The 14,013-nt window shown below is 41.2% G+C and overlaps 1 protein-coding gene across 1 annotated transcript in view; it reads right to left on the bottom strand.

Annotated features, from left to right (window-relative positions):
* The window catches only part of LOC136858762 (protein split ends), a 438,081-nt gene that overhangs the window by 109,456 nt on the left and 314,612 nt on the right, over positions 1-14,013 (bottom strand). Inside the window, exon 3 of the mRNA XM_068225686.1 lies at positions 8,906-9,076. Within this exon, the coding sequence (XP_068081787.1) occupies positions 8,906-9,076 (171 nt within the window). The remainder of the gene's footprint in view (positions 1-8,905; positions 9,077-14,013) is intronic.

The following is a 14,013-nucleotide window of genomic DNA, read 5'->3' on the forward strand; positions in this document are numbered from 1 at the left end:
ACACCGTATCCTGCCTCCCCTTTGTCCAGCACAAATCTCACATGGAGTGACCAAGGTTTGAACCACGAGGAGAGGCCGGCGCACTACCGCCTGAGCCATAAAGGACATTGCCCGTAATACTGACATTGGAGACTGGAATTCCGAGTTGGATGAAGGAAGAGTTGGCGAGATAGTCGGTAGCTTTGGATTGGGGTCAAAAACTGGTCAATTTGGTAAAGAAAATTCACTGTGATAGACAACACCATGTTTGAATAGCACAAACGACGACGTTATATGTGGGCATTTGACCTGATTGGAGAGAGATACCAAATCGACATCCTGACAGAAGAGACAATCTGTTTGAAAAATGCAACGGTGAGAGACGAACGTGTGAATTTGAAAAGAATATGAATGTAAACAAGGAAGAAATATGATCTAGAAGTTCTAAAGGAGAAAGGAAAGGCTGAGTGAGTACTTTGAAGACAATTTTACGGCCAAATGGAACAGAGAAGGTAATGAAGAACACGTACACAAAGAATGGAAAGTATGAGACAGCCTTAAGAAAGCTGCTGTGTAAGTAATACGGGCCTGAAAAGCCCAAGTCTACAAGGAAAGAGTAGGTAACGGAGAACACGATCAGTAAGATGAAGGAAAGAAGGAAATGGAATACAGTGAGGACCGAGAAAGGGAACAGAATGTACTGAGGACAGAATAATAAACTGAAGAATGGGCTAAAATCATGGAGGGAAGAGAAATGAGAAGAAACGGAGAGGCTGGAAAAGGAGGGAAAGTATGAAATGATAACAGAGTGGTGATAGAGTTGGTGTTTGATGATAAGAGGAGAAGAATTGGAACTAAAGCACAAAGAAAAGATGGCACAATACTAAGTGAATTTCAAGATCTGTCTGTCTGTTAGGTCATCAGCCCAGAGGCTGGTTGGATCCTCAAATAGCACCACCAAAGGTTATGCGGTTATAAGGAAACCGCAAAAACCAATGGCAGCACCAAAATGAGGCATACTAGGCAAGACGAGGAGTGAGGTAGTTTGCCATTGCTTTCCTCACTGAGTCAGAAATTGCTATTGCAGCACGACTGACCCTATGAGCAACACCTTTCATAATACTCAGATGCACTAGTCGTGCTCTGAATGTCATTACTCAGCACCACCCACACCCCAGCAGCTTCCATATTGTCACAGCTATGGATGAGACTGGGACTTCGGTGGAAGCTACACTTTACTCTGGCCTGTGCTAAGAGATGGATACAAAAGTACTGTATCCATCAAGAAATGGCATATGCTGAAAAAAATCTGCACGAGTTTTACAAAGACCAAATGACCTTAAAATTTTATTATTTTACTATTTGCTTTACGTTGCACCGACACAGAGAGGCCTTATGGCAATGATGGGATAGGAAAGGTCTAGGAAAGAAGCGACCGTGGCCTTAATTAAGGTGCAGTCCCAACATTTGACTGGTGTGAAAATGGGAAACCACGGAAAACCATCTTCATGGCTACCGACAGTGGAGTTCGAACCTACTATCTCCCGGAAGCAAGCTCACAGCTGCGCGCCCCTAACCGCACGGCCAACTCGTCCGGTGACCTTGAGACTGAAGAGGTGGTAAGAGTACTGCAAGACGAGGGAGGATATTGCATTTTGGAAAGCGAGGTGGAAAGGACATTGAAGGACATTAAGAATTCAGACAGGCGGAACTGACATATTATCAGCAAAGGTGTCATTGCAATGTCTTGAGATAGTACTCTGCAGTGGAATATATAACAAAAGCGAATGGCCAGATCACTTACCTCAACAAACATGATACAAATTGCAAATAATCCAAGAAATGTGAGGTCTTCGGAGCCATTGGCTTGATATCCAATGCAGCCGAAATACTATTTAGAATACTAGCTAGATTGTTTTCGAAGATGTCAAGGCACAAGGGAAGCAGTTTGAGCGTTTGAGAACTATATGTGAGAGGTACATTGAGAAAGGCAGGGAAGTTTATGATGTTTTTGTTGATTCGGAAAAGACCTTTGACAGAGTGCGATAGAAGAAGTTGATGGACATACTAAGGAAGTTTTTAAAAAATTTAATTTCGCGTGCAACCCTTGTGAGGCAGACCCTCCGATGAGGGTGGGCGGCATCTGCCATGTGTAAGTAACTGCGTGTGAATGTGGTGGAGGATAGTGTTATGTGTGGTGTGTGAGTTACAGAGATGTTGGGGACAGCACAAACACCCAGCCCCCGGGCCACTGGAATTAACCAGTGAATGTTAAAATCCCCACCCGGCCGGGAATCGAACCCGGGACCATCTGAACCGAAGGACAGTACGCCGACCCATTCAGCCAACGAGTCGGACACTAAAGAAGGAGTGGAGATTGATCAGGGGACTGCACTTACAGCAGAAGATCGGAATACAGATAGCGAATGAGATGGCAGAAGAAAGGAGGATTGGAAGGTGAGGTAGACAAGGGTGATGTAACCGGAAGAGATTGTTGGTAGCAGGAGGCTAAAATGCATTCCATTTGCAGATGACATGGTGGTATTAGCTGAGAGTGAATGGCTATAAATAGAATGTTAGCAAATCTGAATGTATGCAGCTCTTGTGAGAAATATGAAGGCGAATGAATGAGTGAGTGAGAAAGAAAGTACGGCGGTTAAGTGTAAGAAGGAATAAAGCAAACACATGCCAAGAAAACAAAGTACAAATTTTCTTGGAACACAGTTCTCGTAGACCTCAAGTTGCCGATCATCTTAAACAATCCATCTTCCCATCGCTTTCGCATCGAGTGGACAGGTCTTCCAAGCAGGAAAGTTTTGGTCCGTATGCGGGTCACATTGGAGTCTTCTAGCTTTGATTCCTTGTAATTCAATTCTTGGTTCTTTCTATCTCCAGCCATTTCAATCCCGCACAGTCCAAAGAGGTATCAAAACTCTCAACACGAAGACCATCAGTTTCTATTTCCCGCTTCTTGTACTGAGGGTCTCTAATCCATATAGCAATACAGGAATTATCACGGGATAGCACGCTTTGGGTTTGGTCTTAGTCGATACTGTGCGCGATGTCATTGCTCTGAACAGTAGTACGGTTTGGGCGCATTTATAATCAGCTGACCGATCTCCATTTTCAGGTTGTTCTGATTGTTGGATCTTTTACCAGGCAAAGAAAGTCCCATTTCCCAATTTGTGGAGGCATGTACCGAGCCGCTCCCCTAGATAGTTCCATCACTTCTGTTTAATCGGCATTCCTGGCATTGCAGGTCAGGCTTGTCACTGTCTCTACCATCTCTTGCGATTCTGGCTGCGATGTCACCAGCGTATTCCAGAAGATATGTTCTGCCATTCAAAGTTTATCCCTTTTTCATCCTTATACATTTTGAGAACAACTTCCTCGAGCAGGACGTTCAAGAGTATCGGTGATATGACATCCACCTGCCGCAAACTTATGTATATCAAATTTCCTAGACAACTATATCTGGTATTTCTCCTTGGTTATGGTCTCAGCTGTGCATATTCTCATCATACCGATCAGCTTATTTGGCACACCAAGTTCCTTCAGGATCTTTCAGAGACTTAGCCTATGTGTACTCTCGTAAACTTGGGAGAAATCGACAAATATTGTCATAAAGTGCGTTAGCTCTTTGAGATGACCAAGTTGTTATTTTTTCTATATAACGAATTCCTTTTGGATGTTGATGTAAATGAAGTTTTTTTTACTGAGTATTTAATTAAAAGAAATTAATATTGCATGCGGACTGAGCTTTGTCTTACATGCCAATAAAAATCTAGTTCTAAATGAACTGATGCCCTATCTCTGAGAGGCCACGATTCGAGTACTTATTTCTCAGCAAGCTTTGCTTCCATTTGTACCAGGCTTTCACTCATCTTTGCTATCAGACTCCCCTTGATCTGTTCAGACTCCGACGCTATTGCATTACGAAACATAGCGAGTCTTTCACTTTCGCGTCTTTCGATGGCCTTTTAGTTATTCGATACTCTCATGCTTCGAAGTCTGGGCGTCTTCTCTTTCTTTTATCTCGTAAAACAACACAATCATCATCATTCCAGCATAATATTGCAATTTGTGGATGTATGCATACAGGCCTGTACGAACAATGGCGATTTAGAGTAAAATTTAATCGGCCTCAATAACTTGAAATCCTCTCAAATGCACCGATGACACATATAATCCACGACAGATGATAGAGATAGATTTACAACTGACGGATTCATCCCGACATTAATTCAGAAAAACAAATGAATTAACATAAATCAATGCCAATAAACAACATTGAAATAGGTGGATCACTTAATGTGTGCTCTCCCAGGACGGTCGTACTTCAAGTGCTATATCCGGTCCCCCAAACATTGGCGATCACCTTGGAGAAAGCGCCCCTTTCCTTAGCTAACTTAATGGTAGTGCTGAAAATGAAATTAAACAAAACTGCAGCACAGCTAATGCATATAGTTTGCAGTCGCGACAACAGTAAGAAAAAAGGTAAGTTATCAGATGAGTTACATCGGTCTGTTCTTAGACAGACTTTGCTATGTATATGAGAGTGAAAGCTGAGTGGACTCAGGATACCTTATTCGTAGGTTGGCAGTAAAAAGACATAAAAGTGGCGAGGATAATTGCTAGTACAAACAGGTGGGAACAATGGAGAGCGGGTATTGTGAATGGGGAGATAAAGGCTGCCAGGAATGAATACGATGAATGAAGCTGTGCTTATAAACCGGCGATGGTGGTGGAGTCATGTGGGGCAAATGGAGAAGGATAGGTTATCTACAAGAATAACGGACCCTGTCGTGGAAGGTAAGAGAAGAAGAACAAGGCGACGATAGTTAAGACTCGATGTTGAATGATTTAAAAGTAACAGGTGCAGAACTAAATAACAACACAGAGCTAGTTGCAACCAGGGGATTGCGGAGGGACTTAGAAGCTGGTAGATAATACCCCATAACTCTCCGATCCAATTGTCTTTTACCCTCTTCATTACAACCTTCCCTTCTTCTTGTCTTCTCTCGTGATTTCTCATTCCTTAATATAATGCATGATAAATCTAGTCTGTATTACTGTCGTTAAATGCGAGATGTTTTTTCAAGCCGTGTACGACATCTAGTGCTACTGCAATGTTCCCTGAGAGGTCTTAAGGACCTCTGAATATAAAATAATGTCTTTATTTTTTAAAAAACTGAATTACCAATGCGTACAGTTTAATCTAGGCTTTCCGTGACTGATGATATTTGTTCAACGTTAAATTAACAGTCTATTACGGATGCCGAGACTCATGTGTTTTGAAAGCAACTACAAATGTTGAACGCAATGGTCTTTGCTAATAATATCACGATTTGGGGTGAAACAGAAGAGGAAGTACAGACCAGACTCAACGTATGGAAATCCCAATTCCAGAAATATAACCTCAACATCAGCGAGACCAAGACAGTAGTGATGACAGTCAATAGAGATGGGCATCCACCAACTAGAGTGTGTGGATAGTTCCTTTTACATTGGAAGTGTAACCTCCAGTGATAATTTGGTCAGAAAGGAAGTCACAAACAGAGTGCAAAAGGGATCAGAATTCTACCAACAAGTAAGAATACTTTTATGGGATGGCATAATTCCAAAACCGACCAAACTGATGATGTTTAACACCTATTTCATACCAATATTCACACTGCAAGTATCAGAGATGACATTTCTTAGATCCACCATCCAGAAGACCAAGAAGGGAAAGTTAAGAATTGAGGAGGTGAGGAAAGAAGCCGGAATAAAGACATCCCTATTATACAGAATCGTCTAATCGACACATCCAGACCACGGTGGTACGGACATGCGATGAGGATGGAGCCTACAAGAACAGCCAAAATAAATTTCGAAAGACAGGTGGAGGGCACCTGCCGGAAGACCTAAAATCTGATGGATGGACATGTTCAAGGTTGATCTAGTTACTAGAGGATGGACAGTGGATGATATTCTCCACGACAAGTTGTTTATGGACAGGAGGAAGTGGAAGAGCCTCATTAAAACTACCTGGGAAACTGGTACTGTACAATGATGATGATGATGATGATGATGATGATGATAATATGGATGCTGAACTTTAAGAAGAGAATAACGTGGTGGGTGAATCCAAGCATTATAGACTAGAGATATTTTTACGATATCTCGGAACTGAGTGAATCCTTTCTGCCATCTGCATAAACTCCATTAAACATGCCTGGCGAGCTGCAATATTAAATTGTAACGTGAAACTCATGACAATAGTCAGCCTCCAACGGAAAGGCAAATTTTCCCAAATCACTGAAATTGTGAGTTGTTCTCCCAATCCATATAAACTCAATTGCTATTTTTTTTTTTCAAGTTGCTTTACGTCGCACCGACTCAGATAAGTCTTATGGCGACGATGGGACAGGAAATGGCTAGGAGTGAGAAGGATGCGGCCATGGCCTTAATTAAGGTACAGCCCCAGCATTTACCTGGTGTGGAAATGGGAAACCACGGAAAACCATCTTCAGGGCTGCCGACAGTGGGGTTCGAACCCGAATACTAGATACTGGCCGCACTTAAGCGACTGCAGCTATCGAGCTCGGTCAATCGCTATTATAAGGATAAAACGTCATACTAAAGCAAATTTTATGAGGATAAGCAACATGCTAGTTACGGTTGGAAAGCCTTCAAAATGAAATCTCATGCACTCAATTATAAACCAACAGAGAAACAGCTTGAATAATGAAAAAAAAAAAAAGCCTTATATGTTTGAAATTAGTGCTTAAAATGGCGTGTTTTGATCTTACGGCGTGTAGCAATCAAGCCTCGAGGAGATGATCTACGAAGCACTATAATTTCAACAAAAATAACTAGGTTATCTACAAGGCGGTTGACAAATGAGGAGTCGATAAAGACGCTGAAGCGACCTGATCACAAGATAATTAAAATGTGCACGTTTCTCTAAAATCAAATAGCGTAAGGTTATAATATAACGGTAGCATATTATGGAACTCTCTAACACCTTACAACAAAGGAAGCGTGCTAACACAACACTAAAGCCACAACTGTGATACAAAATCGCTGCTAGTGCACACATTAAACAGAACATACGTGCATGCAAAATCAAGCACAGAAAATACATTAAAATATCACACAAACAAACACGCCTGCTGCATGCCAATTACATTTGGAAGAAACTGCAATCGGGGAAAAATGACGCACTGAAACTTTTCGGTAACCCATGTTTTTAGTTAAACTTACTTCCCACGAAAAGAGCTGCACATTCTGCAATGCTATATGAACAAAGTGCACTTACTTCTCGCTACAAAGAACCAAAGCGGAGTTGGACGGCAGTAAGCGCCTGATGATTTGGCAGAGCTAAAAGCTTATAGGAGCTATAAACCAAACTATCTAAACAGCTGCACAAAAGGTGTTCATTGTTTAAAATGTAGGTCTTAAAGAATACTAATATTCTATTCGAATGCCGAACGAGTGATTTTCCGGCATAATACTTCTGTCGTCACCAAATAATTTTGTCAACTGTTTGAGAGAGAAAGAATACGGCACGGTATAAAGATGAATGTACCATGGCAATCGTAACAATACGACTATGCCAATGGATTAAAATGAGCTCTCAAGGTTACCTGTGATTCAAATAATTCTGCAACAAAATATGTGCACAGTGCAGAGTGATTTACAAAGAGATGAACATAGCAAAAACTACTTTTTCTAAACCCTTCTTCCTCTACAGCCACAAGGAAATCTCCATTTTTTTTTTTCTTCTTCTGGCAAAGCGAAGATGTTCACACGGTTAGTACAATACATTGAACACCCCTTCTAAGGGAATTCATAATAAATTTCATAAATATCGAAATGCAGCACTGTAATCACAGACATACAATATTTCTTGTCATACATATACTGTACTGTATTTGAAAATGATCATATCAAAAGAAAATTGTAGCCGTAAAGGTCCCGAATTCGAGTATGAAATCAAAAATCGAAAATGAAATTAATGTAATATAGACCAATACTAAAATTCCCAGGCCTCTCCAACATGACTTATCTGCCAAGATGTATAGAAAGATAGGGACATCGAGATTCCTGATCATACTATCGTTTACCCCTACATTATTTTCACCCTAGAATAATCTTTCTAAATAGAATTCCTTTTCCAGAGGATCAAGTCGGTTCTCCCATTTCCCAACCCTGAAGATCATTTGGAGTGTCACAATATTCCTAAGAAATGGATGAAGGCGTCCGAACAGAACTAAGTTTAGGGTAACGTTTCAAACCTTTCCTTCTGAGTTTCGCTGATGGAAAATATTGCTTTATCTCCTATCCCCATGTTAAGTATCGCTAGATATTTACTCTACGAACATTTTAAGCTATTACTAAGTTTTTAAATGGCAGTATCAATCAGCAGTGCAGTGTACCCGCTTTTCAAGACTAAAATACCGTTATGCTGATACATTTATTCGTCACAATTACATTCCGAAAATTAACCCGTTCCAACAACGTTCACGGAGAATCTATGAAGACAGCCACGTTGAGTAGAACAGTCTCAGCGCTGAATGAAGGACGACAAAACCTACATCTTTAAATTCCTGGCTCTGTGCGTCATTCATATCCAGTAGCGTCACTATATGTAAATTGCTTACCCCCACTGCACTTGGCATTAACAAACATGTATTCTTTTTAGATCCACAATCTGGGGCGAAGGTTTTTAATAAAGCCCAATAATTCGACACTTTATCCGCAACACAGTTTGAAAGTGACAATCACCCACGTTATTAAGAGACTTCATCTAACGAACTCGGAACTGCCAAGTACGGTTAAGCCAGTGCGTACACTGACGATCATACACATGGATTACTGCTTGCATTTCGATATTTATAAATTAGTGTTAGTGTTAGCGGTCCGCTGATTAGCCTCGCACCTCTCGAGCAGGGGCGTGTAGGGCCCGTTCCGGTACAGGCGATCCCTGGCGCGCCCCCTCAGCGGGTCCGTCACGTGGTAGCCTGCCGTCGGCCGCCGCAGGTACGCGTCCCCCTCGCGACGCTCGTAGAAATGACTAGACCGCTCGAACGTTGCATGATCTTCTGGAGGCCTAAAACAAGGAACGAACACACTAGCAACACGGGGGCTTGGCCCGCTTTCAAAATAGTCATATCTAAAGAAATACAGGAAACAGCCTGGAACACAGCGAATATCAGAACAAGAAGTGTTCTCAATCTTAATAAGCATAAGTTCATTCTAATCTTAACACAAAGCACATATACAGTACATGGAAGATATGTACACACATACACATATTGGACATATATTTAGACACTTCCCTAATATATTTACAAATGTCATTCGTAAGCACAGAAAAGCAACACTGCGGAACAACAGCTTCAATATGGATAGATAAAAGAACAAACAGTCATGGTTGGTTGTTACCAGTTGTTGCAGCACGGCACATTGCCCTCTTCCAGAAAGAAAACACGGAGAAGCACACAAAAGCAACACTCAGCTATCACACTTGGACGTTATATTCATCAGAACACTGATAATTACACTTATTCATGTCACAACATTTTCAAGGTCCATTACAATGATCACAAAGCACATGTTGCATACCGTTATATTCTGGCATGTATTTTAGCTTGAAATATCAGCATTTGCTAAAACTGAGGAGTAGAATGTCCATTTAAACAATCCAGCAACTATTACAAAATGGGCTCAAAAATGCAATCAGCAAATGAGTAACATTCGATTAAAACTGTGTTTGCTATGTGCATTATATGTCCCATAATGCAATGCATGACGTTTATTTCATGGACTACGATAAGAATTAAGTCACAAAGAGAAACAGAGAAGCAAACTAATACAGGATTAAGAACCAAAGCCGATGTCAGAAGGGAGTGGAATAAAATGAATGCAAGCAAGCTTCGAATTCAGTTGCTCCTAAACATAAGGGGGGGGGGGGGGGGAGCCATGTACATTTACTCACATAAAGGTTCATCTTGAGGGCAAAACGAACATTCATTCAGGAATTCGAGTTCCACGAAATGCTGGGACGTTGTAAAATACTCTCAGAAAGGAAGACCAGTTATATTATTCGAATTTCCACTACCTGCTACATTACATTCACAATTTGCATGCAGTACCAAACTGCTATGAAAATGTACACCAGGAAATTTTCGTCCTCCTATTCCCCTGATTCTCAACAAATCTCGCGTAGAATTTCTTCTAATGTCTATTTTCCAAAACAATTTTCAGGAAAAAGACTTTCAACCTGTCGCACGGTAAAGTTCGGGGCTGTAAGGAAATTGGAATCGTCGTCTTACTCGTACACTGGTATATGTAATCATAATAAATATAAGAAAAAATAAATTAAATCTCTCTTCATCAGGTTGCAATTCATTTTTGGAAATCACTACACTATGTAAAGCGATATATGTACTCTATGTCCAAACCCTATATCTAATCACCAACAAGGTTTTTTTCAATGAAATTGTCATCTGCTGTGCAACTAACAACTGACTTATAAATTTCAATTTCAATGAATAGTTTATGAAGAAGCGGAATGAACTATACAACATATACCGGCATGTATACAAAGTGTGAAAGAAAATACCTCACCGTTCCCGTACACAGATTCAGTACGGTTCTTCTTCATGAATCACGGGGTAAAACAATATTATGTAATAAAATAATATTTTTATACTAGTAAGTGTTTAAACATGCAATGGCATACATCAGTGAAACTGAATATAATAACAATAACATCAAGCAAAAGCGAATAAAATGGTTAATACGGGAAAACCCTAACGCAGAGGCCTGTGGGCCAAACGCATACTGCCAAGGTATATAATCCAATTTACAGGTGGTTATCAGTTTGGTGGCTTGTCAACTCATAATCAGTTAAGGAAATGTGAATGCCTTTTGCCGACTAGTTAAATTAATCAAGGCAGAGGACTTGGTCTGAAAGCTTCAATTGTTTAATTAATTAGTTTGTTTTATCTCTAACTCTTCCTATAATCCTGGTCCTAAAGCCGCCATAAACATAAATAATGGTCCACGAGTTTCAAGCGAGATTTGTGAGGATTGATGTCTACGCAAATAATATTTTTTGGGCGAAAGAGTTATTCGAAAGTCACCATGAGACTAACATATTATACGGGGAAAAGAATAATGAAAACACAATAGTTGAGAACACCATTTTCAACAACAAATGTATTTGAATGCAAATACAGTACAGTTAGGTATTTGTAGTTTTGTATTAAGATAAAATAAACAAGCCCAGTCATCTCTGTCTTTGACAATAGGCGAATTTTAAAGAGATTTACGTTTTGGCAGCGGTATACACTGACTTAGCAAATGTCATGGGATAGTCACCTAATAGCGTGTGGGGCTTCCTCTGGCCCTATGAACTGCAATGACGCCGTGGAAGTGAGTCGACAAGTCCCTGGTAGTCCTCTGGACGCAGCTGACACCAAATCGTTTGCAGAGCGGCCGCCAATGCTGGTCTGTTCGTGGGTGCAGGATCCATGCCACGGAGCCTGTGTTCCAGGACATCCCAGATATGCCCGATAGGGTTCATATCGGGGCTCCAGGGTGGCCATGGCAGTCGTTGGACCTCCGCTGCATGTTCCTGGAACCATTCCCGGGAGACGAGGGAGCGATGTGGCGGCGCGTTATCATCTTGAAACACCGCAGAACCGTCTGGGCGCTGGAAGGCCAAAAATGGGATGGAGCTCAACATACCGCGTACCATTCAAAGTCTCATACCAGGAAAATGCACCCCAGACCATAACAGACACACCAGCGCCCTGGACCACACCTTCGAGGCTGGCGGGATCCATCGCTTCATGTGGTCTGCGCCATACACGGTGCCCCCCATCGACATGGTGCAGTTGAAATCGTGATTCGCCAGACCATATCGTGTTACGCCATTGTTCCAGTGTCCATCCCTGGTGACTGGCGACAAATGCGCGTCGTTGTGCCCGATGACGTTGGGTTAACAGCTCCCATACCCCATAGAACCCATGTTCCTACGGATTGTCCACTGAGAGACGTGTCTAGCACGCCTGTGTTGATTTGAGCCGTGATTTGTTGCACGGTTGTCCGTCTGTCACTACTGACAATCCGTCTCAGATGTCGCCGGTCATGGTCATCGAGGGTGGCTGGACGGCCGGTCGTTCGTCTGTTGTGGACGGTAACACCCGCATTCAATCATTCACGATACACCCTGGACACGGTTGATCGTGTGAAGCCGAATTCCCGCACCACTTCCGAAATCGCACTTCCCATCCATCGAGCACCGACGAACGGTGTCAGCTCACGACAACGTTCCATGTTACACCTTTCACATGCACAGCCACTGCTCACAAGGTCTCCTATATAACTGCCGCTGGCACAGGGGGCGTGTGGTGCGCAGACCTGCGCATCAGTGCTCCGCTATCCCATGACATTTGCTCAGTCAGTGTATATACAATGCACCAATGATCGGTATTAATAATTTACCCCTTAAAACAACCACCACTACCACCAATCAGGAACCATGCCAGAAAGAAGTAAGCACTATCTAACACGCTATCCAGAGTAAAGGTAAGAAAGTTTCAAACAGGCATATATGCATCCCATAAATACTGAATACATCGAAGACAAGACTAGGAACTTGCACGATAAATTAAAAAACTGAAACATTTTGGTCATTAGATGAGAAGTCAGATATTATAACACTGAAAGTTGACTTATTTATTTCTAATTACAGTATAAGGAGAAGTCAAACTTCTAAAACCCGAATTTCAATATCTCTTAAGGAGTGTTTGTTTCCCGACGGAATCTCATTTTACGTAGTACGAGTATTTTATATAGCTAAAAGTTATATTTTCGATATGTCGAAGGATATTTCAAGCCCAGATGTAAACTGTTATTTTGTAACTAGAAGTTATGCAGATCATTACCTTTATATACTCGACAAGCTGTTTCCCGCGTCTTCGCTCGCGTGGATTTCGTAATTTGATAAAACTAATCATTCCTCTGAACTGCACTATGTCTGAAAATCTCGTAAGTATAAAAACTCACCGAAAAACTGAGTTTCATTTACCCCAGAACCTCTCAGTAACCCACGTTTATGGTACTGCCTTTTGGGGCTAAGATGACTAGGCTACTGGCAGAGCTAACATACATGCGACATACATGTGAAAAACAGCCCTCTTTCATGTCGAAAACAAAAACAAAACAAAACTACGTGTTTATTTTTAAAGGAGATTCTAAATGCCCATTTCCACATCTGTAACATCTTAAGGTTTGAGATATAAGTATCCTCATAACAATAATTGAACTCCTTTTTCACTCCCTTTTACCCGGTACGTGGCTTTCCAGGAAGGAACAAAATGCATGTTCCTGTACTTTCAAATGACATTCCAAATACCAATTTTCACATCTGTAACATGTTAAAATATTGAAATATGCTGTAGATATATTCATTTTAAAAATTCGCCCGTTTTCAATCTTTTTCACCCCCTCAAGTACAAATTCCGAGAAAAAAAAAAAGTGTTTATTTTTAATACCAATTTCCCGTCTGTAACATCTCCAGTTTTTGAGGTATATTCATAAAAATAATTAAATTCCATCTTCACTTCTTTTCAACCCGCACCCCTTAATTGGATTTTCGGAAAACAATAAGTGTTTCTTTACTTTTAAAGAAGATTCAATGTACCAATTTTTATGTCTGTAACATCTTCAGGTTTTGAGATATATATACCCTCATAATATAATCGAACTCTTTCACTTCTTTTCAGCCCCCTCCCCCATTAAGTGGACTCTCCGCCAAAAAAAAAAAAAAAAAAGTGTTTATTTCTTTTCAAAGGAAATTTCAAGTACCAATTTTCACTTCTCTAATATGGTCAGATTTTTTTTGATATAATGATGTTATTTAGGGGTTGCCCGGCCGAGGCGGTAAAGGCGTGCTCGGTTCGCCCGGAAGGACGTGGGTTCGAATCCCCGTCAGGAAGTCGTAAAATTTAAGAAACGAGATTTCCGCTTCCGGAG

This window comes from Anabrus simplex, chromosome 1, assembly GCF_040414725.1.
Source record: "Anabrus simplex isolate iqAnaSimp1 chromosome 1, ASM4041472v1, whole genome shotgun sequence".
Taxonomy (NCBI): Eukaryota; Metazoa; Arthropoda; class Insecta; order Orthoptera; family Tettigoniidae; genus Anabrus; species Anabrus simplex.